Consider the following 12,984-nt stretch of genomic DNA (forward strand, 5'->3'; position numbering starts at 1 on the left):
TGTGTCAACTAAGGTAAATTTTGTGGCACGTAAATCAACACGGTTAACAGTAAATGATCTATTGCAGAGGTTCTCAACTGGTGGGTCGGGACCCAAAAGTGGACAGGGAATTTTTAAAGAGATTTCAGTGTTATTTTTTTTTTTTACCTCCAACAATAGGGAGCAATAATGACTTTTTCAATTTCTCATTACTGCATAGAAAAAGGGATTCTCCATTAATTCATATTTGTAGGGGTTTTTGTATACACATTAAAAATATATTATGAAATATTCTTTTAAAGAGAAAAATATTAAACGATGTGTTTTATCATCAACACATAATGAAGTTGGACTAATGCACAATGACATTATGATAACTACTGTATACTAACTGCCTTATTTTTGAGTATTTTGTATTATTGAAAAAAAGGCAAGTCAGTTGAGAACCACTGCAATATTGCATTATTCTTAATAAGCATGTTTGAAGAAACAAGTGGCAACAAGTGGTTTTAACATTCAGAGCCAACCGTCAGTACATTTCTTCTACCGGTACTATACATTTTCATTGTAGTTTAAGCAGACCATACTTAAGCTCTCACCTGACTAAATTAGACAAAGGCAGGTAGGACAAAACAAATAAAGTGCATTATACTCATTAATAAAAGTTACATTAAAAAATTCCTAAAACAAACGGCTCTGAACTAAATTCATCCAATCAGTGGCTAATTTTGAGGATGTGATGTTAAATGAGATCATAAAAAGTAATCTTCCTAAGACAACTTGAATTGCAATAACAGTAAAATAGTATATTGCAAGTAGACTAAAATAGTTTTGAATTTCTTCGACTACAATTTGAATGAAACTGAAAGAAATTACTACGACTAAAATAAAATGACCTCATTTTCTAAAGACAAATACTAGTGCCAGTTCCAAATTTGCAGTAATGACACTGGCAGCTAAACCGTATAGACCACCTGGTTGAGTGGACTGGCTGAACCCTCCCGTGGTGCTGAACAGGTTCTTGTTGGTCGTGTCTTCAATCGACTTGTTTCCAAAACCACCCAGAAATTCTCCGCCAGCAGATGAGCCAGCTGGACTGGTTGAGCTGGGAACTGATTGTGGCTTCTGTTGGAAATATTATTTACATTAAAATTATAAATATTTGGCATACAGACAAACTACTCAACATTGGGCATTATGTTTATGATTATAAAGGCCATACCTGTCCAAATATGCTTCCTGGCTGCTCTGTTAAAGGGTTGCTGAAAGCTGCGACAAAAAAATGGGAAAAAAAAACTTTTAAAACTCTTAATGTCTAAGCAAGAGGCATTAGTCGGTGAATGACATTTCATAACGCCCAACAGTATAAAGCTTTTAATGTTCCCTGATGACATTAAACAAAACGAGCCAATTCTAAAAACTCAACGATTCAACAATATTGTTAACACTAGGGGTGTGTATTGCCTGGCATCTGGTGATACGATTTGTATCCCGATACATAGGTCACAATACGATACGATACGATATATCCCAATATTATGATAAAAAAAAAAATTATATATATATATATATGACTTAAACAACTAATCTGTAAATTTGTACACCTTCATGAGAACATTATGTATGAAATATATTTTATTAGCATATTGTACACTCAAAACATTGGCTTTAACATGCAATGTGCCAACAACTAAAAATTGAAAAAAAAAAAAAAAAAACATACAATCTGCCTGTGGCTTTTAAACCAACTTTAGTGCAACTTAACTGAGGTATATGCCTAGAACAACAAATAAATGCAGAAAGTTAGTACTTTCTTTTTAGATTTTATTGAAAAAACACAAGCATGTCAACATGCCCAGGTTTCAGCAATTCTTTGTGCAATTACAATGTCTCCGGTAGTGGACAAAACTTTCCTGGTTAAATAAAGTAAAAAAATAAAAAATATGGATGCATTTTGAATCGATCTGAAAATTGCGTAACGTAAAATTGCGATATATCACCGAATCTATTTTTTTTTTCAACCCCCCTAGTTAATACCCAGAACCTTTATTACCACAGTATTAGTACCTTGTGCTCCTTGTGTCATTGGAGTAAAACTGAAACCAGCGGACCTGCAAAAGCAACATCAAACTATATTATTCATATCATCATCAGTAATAGGACAAACCTAAACTTTAGTTACATAGCACCAACAGTCATCACATTATCAAAATCATGTTTTAATTGAAAAAAACAAAAAAACAAAAAAAACTAGGGATACACCGATACGATACTGGTATCAGTCCGATAATACATCACTATACTTGCACTGGTTAAAATTCACTGATAAGCATTGCATCAAATGGCTTTGAATGGTGGCCTGTCATATATGTTGTATTATTTGGGATTGGCCACCAGGGGGACCTATTTTAACTGAAAATATATTGAAATTTAAGTGATTTTTGCAGTTATTTGTATCTAATATATAAATATTTGTTGGAACAAGCAGAGAACATGTTTACACAGCTGCAACTATTTATTATTTTGGTCATCAAGTATTGATTATTCCAACAATCAGTCAAATAAAATATACTTTTGCTTAAATAAAGCACATTTTTAAGTACATACCAAAAAAACAAGAACGATAACTGAAAACTACCAATCAATTTTTTGCCTTTTTAAGTAAGCTTTACATTTATTTATTACATATTTATCATGCAAAGTAGAAAAATAATTAAAACATACAAAAAGATTCCACTACATGTCATGTCACCAAAGAGACAAATAAAGGGAAGGTTAAAAAAGAAAAAAACTAAAACCAATAATAATACATGAATAATTTAAAAAATAAATAAGCAGCATTCAAGAATGATGAGAAATCATGGAAGCCCCAGTCCAGTAATCAAATAATCAGCAAAATGATTTTTTTAAGGCAGCCACTATGATAACTTAATCAGGGCTTAGCACATAATCAGAGATTAACTCCTATTTAGATCATGTTTGACACTCAAAATGAATTATTTGCTTATTCCTAAGAGTGAACTCACCCTGTAGAGAAACCTTTGCTACTGCTTTGCTCCACTGAGCTTGTGGGAACCACAGAGAGATCGGTTTTAGGCGCACCTGAAAGACATGTATAAAGTCAATAAACTGGACAAACTAAACATTTGATCATGTTTTCACATTTTGAAAAGATTGTCATTTGCTTACCAAAGACTAAACCTGACGAACTTTCACTGGGTACCTTCTGGACAACCTGTGGTGGATTCTGCAGAGAAAATCACCAACAGAAACTGAAACCTAACTGTTCATCTGAAACAGTAGGACCAAATCTATTAAGAGTATACAGCTAAACACTATCATCTACTTTTAGGTGCGCACTGGCTGGTACAGATTATAGTTCCCATGTACTGGGATGTAGATGCTTATAAAACCCACTCAGAGCAGGATTTCAGTATGTTTCAAAGTGAAAAGAAGGCTGAGGAAGAGCATAGTTTGTGAGAGGAGTTCCTCTTTCACCCAGCTGCAATTTGTAACATTACCATGGGAGGATCCAGGAGCATTTCTCACCCATGTAGTTAATGACCCGTCTTAGGAGCAAATCTGGGCGCTGTCAATGGATTTTCCCACGCAGTGTTTTTACATTTACAAGAAGCAGAAGACTGTGTGTGTGTGTGTGTGTATGTGTGTCAGGGTGACTACAGGTAGGAATAAGTTGTATTTAACACTTTTTAAGACCTTTTCAATACCACCTAAAGAAAATTTAAGACCAAACTTACAATAGAAATACAGATCAAAGGAAAAAATATATTATCGTACACTAAAAGGCATTGATGTCAGTTAATCATGCACAATAAGAAAAATTTAAAATAATTAGTTGTTCAAGAACATGTGTTTATTAATGTGGAAAGAGAACAATAACATCAACAATGTCCTAAATTATATTTAATGTAACAATTCTCACGCCAAAGTGCTTTCATCAGATCCTTCACCGTCTAATGCCATATGTGGAGCTTTGATCTAAAATTAGGCCTATAAAGAAAATGTAAATAACTAAACTGGGTTTTCAAGCCACTTGTCATTAAATCGGCATTTTTTCATTTGGTGCAACCAAAAAGGCCAAGTTGTCTAGCAAGGAGGCAGCAGACTAAGGCTGCGTTCACACTTCAGGCAAATGTAGCCGAAATCAAATTTTTTGGGGGTCAAGTGACCTGATTTGATTTTTTAAAAGCAGTGTGAACACTCAAATCCAACCCATATCTGATTTTTTCAATTCAGATTTAGACCACATTCATATGTGGTCCTGAATCAGATACAGATTGAATCTTCAGTGTGAACGGTCAAGGAGGATTTAATGCACATTTGATACGTTGACGTCATTATTAATAGCTGCAGCTGTGAGCACTATTAATACCTAATGTCTGTCGGACCTGTCGGTTTAGGTTTTGCTCTGTCGGTTTCAGGTCAAAGCTTGAGGTTCATATCATAAATGGTCTGTGTTTAAACGCAAATCATCACCACAAAAATCCAAAACAAAATATCTGTCTCTCTTTTTCTTTCTCCTTGTCCTCCTCTGCACCTGCTCATTCATTCTCTGGTTCCACTACAAAAACTCTGAGACATACGCAACAATGCTCATGCGGGTCAGTTTGGAGCTGAAAATACTTCCCACTGGAGTGTGACACAGGTCTATTTTTAAATGTGAACGAACAAACAGATCTGAGTAAAAATTTGGAATTCAATATTAAGGCTTGCAGTGTGAACGTAGCCTTATTGCGTCACGTGATCTAAATGACGGGGTGAGATGGAATGGGATGAGAAGAACGTACAGTCCGTGCTCACCAGAAATTCTCGCGGTGACGTGACTAAAGCACATTTCTGATCTTAATTTAAGACAATTTAATACTTAAGGCCTTCTATTTTGTAAAAAAATGACTTAGACTTTTTAAGGATCTGCGGTCACCCTGTGTGTGTGTGTGTGTGTGTGTGTGTGTGTGTGTGTGTGTGTGTTTCCTGCAGTATTAAAAATTTTGAGTTGCTTTCACTTCTATATTGTTTTAAAAGATTTGAGGTTTACTAAACGAATGTATGACACTCACTCGTTTGGCGTGGTTGGAGGAAATGGTAGTAAAGACCTGAGACACTGGATCTGGCACTGTGGAGCTGGAACAAAGGAATTGTTTGATGAGATATTGATCAGACAAAACATGAGGTTGATTGATTATGGCATCAGGTGTTTATAATTAGCGAATTCAGGTTTTCAAATAAATGTGATAAAAATTAAACTCTCTAGTCCAGTTTTCGTTATAGAATGAAAAATGAAATATTTTGTTGTCCTTTCACGTTCTGACATTTACCTTACATCAGGAGTGTCAAATTCATTTTAGTTCAGGGGCCAAATATGGAGCAATTTCATCTCAAGTGGTAGTCCACAGATTTTATGCGAGGAAGTCATTTCAACATTATTGTGCCCTAGTTTGTACTTCTACGTATACATGAAATACAAAATATGTAAGAAAATGTTAAATTTCCTTGATTTTGTGACCAATTTCTATTTAATTAAGAGAAATATGTCAAACGTTCAAGAAAATTAAAGGATATTTTCAACTGTTTAACATTAAAAATGACTGCAATCATGCGGTATAAGCACTGGGAAAACTGTGAGACCCAGCAAACATCATTTCATTTACACAATGATTCATGTTTTCTCTGTCATTTTTACTTTCTCCTGCAGATCAAGGCACACATGTGCCTTATATTGATTAAGATTAATCTATTAATTGTTAGGCAGGAAACATTTGAAGAGATGTTTTATGGCGACAGGCTTCATTTGGCTTTTCCAATTCCAATGATATTTAAATGTTGGTAGGACAGAAGAAAAAAGGGAATAGATACACATAAATAAATAAAGTTGGTACCTGATGTTGGAAGAAGCACTTCCTGTCCCTTTGTCAATAAAATCCTGAACATTCACTACCTGTGGAACGATCTTAAAAGTGGATTCTGTCAAAGAAGGATTGATGACTGCTGCAAAACATAAACAGAAGCAGGGGAAGAAAGACAACAAAAAACATTAGGACACTAAAATTTAATTTTTAAAGTAAAATGATCTTTTAAATAAGCATGCCACTAAAGTTTTAGCCTGACTTTCACCTGTATAAGTCTCAGTCTAACAATATGTGCTTTGTGAGTCAATGTCTCCCCCTGGTGAGCTACAAAACGCAGAGTGATAAATATATGTAGGAATTCAGCTAAAAAGGTACAAATACAAAAAGGTTAACCAATTTTAGAGTAGCTACAATCTATACAATTCATAGTTTTTCAAATAAAATACAAAGATAGCATTGGCCCACCTGTAGAATGCCCAAACCCTCCTGTGGAGCTTGCCATGCTGGTGAATCCTGCTGCAGCAGTAGAGCTCGACACACTTCCATTGGATGCCAACTGCTGCTGGAGAAAAAAAATTAAGTTGCAAAAAAATAATGCAAATCGTGGGAAAGGTTTAGGATTTACTCCGTGTATGTTGCACCAATCACTCAGTGGATAATACCTGTCCAAATACGGCCCCTGGTTGGCTGGCTACAGGAGCAGTGAAAGGGCTGCTGAAGGCTGAGATAAAAACAAAATGTTTTAATACTTTAAAGTAGAATTTATTTTACTTTAATATTTGACAAGGCATGCAGCACAAATGATACAACCATTATATTTTATATTTTTTCTTCTACGCACTTACAGCTATTTAGATTATTCTAAAAACATAATAAAAATAACATCTGTCTACTTCTGTAGCTGTGGTTCCCAACCTTTTTCTTGTCGTGACCCCATTTTGATATCACATATTTTTGACAACCCCAGAGACTTTCTTTCTCTAAATTTAGTTTTTAGATCATATTTGTTATACTGTGTTATGAACACAAAGTGACAATATGCACCAGCGGAGATATTTTCATACTGCTTTTCATTTGAACTCGATTTATATGTGATTTTTTTTTATTTCATGATTATTATTTGAGCTCTTTGAGCTTTCTGCCCCTTCGTGCATCCTTATCTATTTCTGTGATATTATTGTCATTATTATTTTGTATATATTGTACTGGTGTTGTACTATTTTTACTTGTTTTTCTATTTTTATAATATTATTCTTTAAGGGCTTAACTTGTCAATGTTATTTTGTTATGTACGTGATGACAAATGCAAGTCCTTCAATTATATATTGTGCAAAATAATAAAAATTAATAAATATATAAAAAAACATAATCAATATTTTTTTTTACTAGACATTAGGGCTGGGTATCACCAGGTACCTTGCAATACTATATATATCAATACTTTTGCCCACAATAACAATATTATCACGATACAGCGATAATCGATATATCACAGGAAATTTCATCCACGATACATTACGATAACTGTCACTGAAGAAATTCGGAAGGTATTGACTGCACTGAATTCATTTCACAGGAATTACAAAACATTGTCAATCAATTTCACATGAATGACAGCCAAATAAAACAAAGTATATACTGCACAGTGGCTCTTCTTAACACACGCTGACCACAACTAGTCCAGTGTCCTTGTTTATTGTTTAAGTCTTTATGAGAAGACTGATACAAAACAATGCTTCACCAAAATATTGTTCATGATGTTTGTTTTTAATGATTAAATGTAAATTTGCACAAACTGAGTGCAGAAAATACTAAGTTCAGTGATAGTATCAACTTCTCTGTAAACATGGACACATATCAGTGCTGCTTAACAAGCAGAATTAACTTGTTTTATGAAAGATGGAAAATTTCACTGCATATGAAAAATAAACATTTCAGTCAGTGCATTACAATATAAACAACTGGGTGGTTTATGAAAACCTGGGCACATATTTTAACTTATACTTAGCACCATGTGTAAAGTTCAACTTTAACCTGAACTGCAGATTGCAGTTCATTTCAGTGCTAATACCAATATCAATTTGTTCTTTGTGAACTTTAAAACCGAAAACATTTAATTTGTGGTTCGTACTTAACTTGTGTAAAAAGGATATAAAAAACAAAAGTAAAAAAAAAATGTAAAAAATTGATATTCAACGCCAGTGTAATGTACCACAAGACGAGATATCGCGACATATCATTGTATCAATATTTTGGCACACCCCAATTTCAGGCAACCCCATTCAATTTCCAGGGATTTTGTACCTGGTTTCTGATCGGCCATCTGTCTGCGTAGAGCTGCAGTGGCGGCTGCTTGCTGGGCTGAAATAGTGGAATGTAGTGTCCTCTCAGTGGGCGGAGCTCCATGCTTCACCGTCCTTGTGGCAAGAGCGGTGCTTTCGGCTCCACTGAGGTTGATTTTATTAGATGGGACTGAAAAAAAAAGCAAATTCTAGTGCTGATGAAAATGAATTTTATTGTATGCCTTTGAACTCTCTACTTTATATAATCCATTTACCTGGGCTTGCGATGGGGCTGATTCCGAGCCCGTGAAGTGAATTAATCTTGGCTAATGGTGTGGACTGGATGGCTCCAAAACCAGGTTGGATGGATGGGGTCCTCACCACTGTGGGGTGACGAGGGGTAGACAGTGCTGGAGGCATGGCACTGATGAGAGGTGGGAGAGGCAGGAGTTCCTCTTCTTCCAGCTCCAAGTGATCCGGGTGAGGCTCGAGGGAATCGGGCAGGAAGGATGGAGAGCTTCCTTCGTCTCGGTCCTCGTAGTATTTGGGCGAGAGGAACGCTGAGCGGGACAGGTTGGCTGAGGGAGGAGAAGACACTTCAATGAGTGATGAAATTATTCCTTTTTCTTTTGGTGACATTTCTTTGCAGTTTTCCCTAAAACTGTCATATCAGTATCTTTTGATACCTGGAGCAGTTGATCGCTTAGGAGGCATCTGCCGCTTTGAGAGAAAGTTGCGCAGCTGAGATTGTTTACCTGGTAAAATCTTGATTTCTAGGAGAGGGGAAAAGTAAATAAACAAATGAAGACCAAAGAAAATAAAAATATTACATCAGTGGTTCCCAACCATTTTCAGCTCATGACCCCAATTTTATATCACCAATTTCTGGCGACCACAGACATTTTTTCTCTAGAATTAGTTTTTGATCATGGTTGATATATTGTTACAAAGACAGAGTAGCTAACAAATTTTTTTATATTGCATTTCATTTGAAATAGATATATATTTGAGAAAGTGAAAGTATAAAATACAATTGTTTGAGATTGTGTGTGGAGTTTTAATAATAATAATAATAATTTAAAAAAAGAATAACAAAAAAAAATTAAGACATTCCTAGACACATGGGGTCACGACCCCAAGGTTGAAAAATACTACATTAAATCCTCACGAAAAGTCTCACCTGGAGATTGGGATTTGGCTTTAGGAGGTGTCTCGTCCAATCTCGCCTTCAGCAGTGCATCCCTTAAACACTCCAGCTCACTTTCCATACTTTCAAAAGAGAAACAGCACCTTTTAGGTTCATGATTAACTTCTCCAAAATAAACTGAAACAATCTAATTAAACATGGTGAAATTATCAAAATTCAATCGATCTGTAGTTTTCAGGCACTTCTACCTTGTCGTTGATGTAGTGGCACTGATTTGGTTTGCTGCAGCAGTAGCAGATTTATTGTACAGGCGCAGAGAAGTGAGTTCTCTTACAAGCTGGTCCACTCGGTTTTGCTGTTGGTTGATGATGTACAGATTGTTGGAGAGTGTGTTGTAGAGACCCTCACGCCCAGGTACAACCATGTGTCTGTGGGGGAAGAAATATGTTTCATAGAGAGTCCAATACTGCTCAACTTTAAAGCTTTTGTTATTCTTTTATTATTTTTAAACCCACTTCTGTTTTTTCTTCTTCTCCAGATGTTTTTCCCACTCATCATCCAAGACAGCATTTACATCCTCCACGGAAAATTTAACATACTGGTATAGCCGCCGGATCTCCTATAGAGAGAGCAGATGGTGTGAGTCACAGAATGTGAAATGATTCTTCTAGCAAGATTCTTTTTGAATACTATTTTAGGGTTTTATTTATTTAGACAACTGTTCCTCAAGATCGCTTTGCCCTTTCCTTTGATGTTTCCTTAACTTGCACGTAATAATTCCAGCAAGATAGATTCTTTTTGTATACCATGTAATAATAATTATTATTATTACGCAGAAGTCAAAGAAATATCAAATGAAACATCAAAGTGATCATTAGACGCCTCTGACGAAGACTGGCAGTTGTCAATCTAAACATGTCTGGAGATCAAAGTGGATTTCCTAAGGAACAGTTGTCTGAATAAATGAAAACTTAACATTGTCAACAGTTGCTGACCTTGAGCTGTTCCTCATTGCGTGGGTCCAAAGGTTTTTTGAACAGAAGTTGTCTGTAGGTTCTGTTGTTGCTCAACTCGCTTTGAATTTTGGCTTCCTCTGCCCAAGCAAAGCTCTCCAGTACGGTGTTCTTTAATGTGCCGATGTCCCCATGGAGAGACTGCAGATCACAGGAAAGCAAGATTAAAAGTTTACTTTATTCAAAATGTGGCCCTTAATAGGCTGGTGAGTTGAAGTATTCAGAACAGGGTTAGAACATAAAATGCTTCTTTAGATATTTGTGGCCTCAGCTATGCAGCTAAATACAATATCCTATTGTATACAATGTATTGCTTAATAGATACACTCAAAGTTATGTCAAACCTAATCGGCTTGATTCGAGAATTATGACAAATATCTCACATTTAAATTCATCATAAAAAAGTTTTCAACCCCAAATTAAATATTTACACATTTTAGTAAAAGGTCAGATATAATAAGGATTTGTCTGGTGCGGCTGTTAAAAAAAAAAAAAAAAAAAACCCACCTCCGTGGTTTCCTTGATCTCCAGTGTGAAAACATGAAGATCATCAGAGTCTTTCCTCAACGCTCTCATCTCCTCATTGGTGCCGACCTTAAACCAGACGTTGGCGTTTCGTGCCTTTAGGTCTTCTAACTCCTTTTGGAAGTGTGCTATCTAATGGGCAGACAAGTGTGTACTTTGTGACAAAACAAACTGCAAATTGCAACATATTCGTGCAATAGAGAGATTTGCAAGAAGAGTTTACAGCTCACATGGACCAAACCATGAGTGACACATTGATAGTATTATGAGCGTTTCCTTATCCTACAGTTAAGGTACACACCATAAAGTCTAGAAATGTCAACTGCATCAAAAAACAGAATTAAAAAATTAAAACTTTTTTTAAAAATCCACATTAATGTTCCTAGGTTGCCACTAAAAGTAAAGTAATAGGCATGAATCATTTCAAACGACAGGCTCTTATTGCAATAAAAAGTAAAAAACAAAACAAAAAAAAACTTCCTTTCATCTCTCATATCTCAAAGGCTTATACAGCAATACCTGTCCACTTTCACTCTTAAACATTTCTCACATTACATTTCTGTTCTGACACTTTATTCATTTTAAAGCAATGCACCGCCAAGCTTTCTTTAGGATAGCCTGGTTTACTGACTGTGGCCTATAAGGATTTCACCTTTGTCCGAGTTTACCCACTAAAAGCCAGAATGACTACATAATAATGTGCAGGATGACCATTCTCACCTCCTCTGCTATACCAGCCATAATTGGATCAGAGTCTTTTTTCTGCTGTAACTGCTTCTCCAAGGCCTTCACACTGACGGAAGTCTGCAAATACAACGACAGAGGGACACAATAAAGCTCATTGATAGTGTTTGGGATGTTTATCTTCTTTTTTTTTTTTTAGCTACTATTATTTTCTAGCTGAAAAGCTACCAGTTGAAAACAATGTATGCCAAATGAGCTCGTCTTCAGCTCAGACAAATCTGAGTGAAAAACAAAATCCTTCACCAGGTAGTGAAACATTAATATTTTTTTTAGAGTTCTTCATTTGCTTGCCTTATTTCTCTCTGCTATAAAGCACATGCATCCTCACTTGCATTTTTCTAGTTCATTTAATTTTCTATTTTGATTCTATTAAACGAACTACTGTAAATAGCCTCAAGTTATTGCTCTACGTAGTTTCATGTTTATAATTTTTAGTCTGTCTGTGTGCACACCAGAGTTCCAAAGTTTTAAACCCTTTTGTGGGTTAAACAACAACATAGTTTTGGTTACATGTAAATAAGTGTATAGATTTTCTTCTCTAGAGTCAAACAGAACCTGTGGAGGTTGGGGTCGGACCATGGTAGAAGCTGCTTTCTGCAGCGCTGTGGGAGGTGTGCTTATTTGAACTGGGCCCACTGGAGCTGAAACACAATCAGATGATTAAAGTCACAAATGAACAAAAACTATGATTGAAGCAGTTAAAGGAGTTTCTTCTTACGTAAAGCAGTCGGTGGCTTGGCTGCTGGGATCACTGGAGCCATCAAACCACTTGAACTGGGAGCTGGAGGTTTGGGCTGTGAGATGAAGGAGAACGCTGGTGCTTTACTCTCCACAGCTGAAAACCTTGGGAGAACAAACGGACCTACATGTTAATCAATGATAATGCTAATCTAATATCGATAAATCAGAGATAATTGATTACCTTTCATTTAGATTCAGTTTCACTGTAGGTAGGGAGGCGGTGTCTTGGGTTTGAGGAGGAGCGATGATATTGGGTGTTGAAGCAGCAGCTGCAGCGATCCCTGCTGATGGTTTGATGGAGACAGAGTTGAAAGAAAAGGCTGAAGGTGCAGAGGATGTCTCTGATGGAAGTTTGGGGGCAAAAGAAAAACCAGAGGATCCTGAGCTTAACGGTGTTGAAGTCCCGAGTGAAAAAGCCGAGGGGGCTGAGGTGGAGCCAGCGTTTGGGAGAGTGAAACTGAATCCTGATGATGCTGATGAGGATGAAGACACCAACGATAGCGGGGCACTGCTAAAGGGGGCTGTTGAAAAAGGAGCAGCAGGAGCAGCGGGACTCGGAGCAGCCAATGAAGTAAGGCTGAGGCTTGGGAACGCTGGGGATGCAGATGAAACGGAGACCACAGCTTTGGAACGTTGTACTGCCAAACCTGTGGAGGGGAAAAAAAGAGAAAACAGTGTTTTAGTGC

The 12,984-nt window shown here is 36.4% G+C and overlaps 1 protein-coding gene across 5 annotated transcripts in view; it reads right to left on the reverse strand.

Annotated features, from left to right (window-relative positions):
* Positions 1 to 12,984, reverse strand: part of nup214 (nucleoporin 214) — a 34,044-nt gene that overhangs the window by 11,095 nt on the left and 9,965 nt on the right. For 2 of the 5 annotated variants that reach the window (XM_028462853.1, XM_028462848.1), the window contains exons 12-32: positions 12,480 to 12,945; positions 12,276 to 12,400; positions 12,113 to 12,198; positions 11,534 to 11,617; positions 10,796 to 10,945; positions 10,271 to 10,429; positions 9,791 to 9,894; positions 9,524 to 9,703; positions 9,309 to 9,397; positions 8,815 to 8,901; positions 8,404 to 8,706; positions 8,151 to 8,318; positions 6,509 to 6,567; positions 6,312 to 6,408; positions 5,877 to 5,985; positions 5,058 to 5,121; positions 3,169 to 3,226; positions 3,006 to 3,081; positions 2,047 to 2,090; positions 1,202 to 1,248; positions 954 to 1,104 (exon numbers count right to left, since the gene is read on the reverse strand). In XM_028462853.1, coding sequence (XP_028318654.1) covers positions 954 to 1,104; positions 1,202 to 1,248; positions 2,047 to 2,090; positions 3,006 to 3,081; positions 3,169 to 3,226; positions 5,058 to 5,121; positions 5,877 to 5,985; positions 6,312 to 6,408; positions 6,509 to 6,567; positions 8,151 to 8,318; positions 8,404 to 8,706; positions 8,815 to 8,901; positions 9,309 to 9,397; positions 9,524 to 9,703; positions 9,791 to 9,894; positions 10,271 to 10,429; positions 10,796 to 10,945; positions 11,534 to 11,617; positions 12,113 to 12,198; positions 12,276 to 12,400; positions 12,480 to 12,945 — 2,706 coding nt within the window. The remainder of the gene's footprint in view (positions 1 to 953; positions 1,105 to 1,201; positions 1,249 to 2,046; positions 2,091 to 3,005; positions 3,082 to 3,168; positions 3,227 to 5,057; positions 5,122 to 5,876; positions 5,986 to 6,311; positions 6,409 to 6,508; positions 6,568 to 8,150; positions 8,319 to 8,403; positions 8,707 to 8,814; positions 8,902 to 9,308; positions 9,398 to 9,523; positions 9,704 to 9,790; positions 9,895 to 10,270; positions 10,430 to 10,795; positions 10,946 to 11,533; positions 11,618 to 12,112; positions 12,199 to 12,275; positions 12,401 to 12,479; positions 12,946 to 12,984) is intronic. The other 3 variants (XM_028462851.1, XM_028462849.1, XM_028462850.1) reach the window with 3 other exon arrangements.

Source organism: Gouania willdenowi, chromosome 12, assembly GCF_900634775.1.
Source record: "Gouania willdenowi chromosome 12, fGouWil2.1, whole genome shotgun sequence".
Taxonomy (NCBI): Eukaryota; Metazoa; Chordata; class Actinopteri; order Blenniiformes; family Gobiesocidae; genus Gouania; species Gouania willdenowi.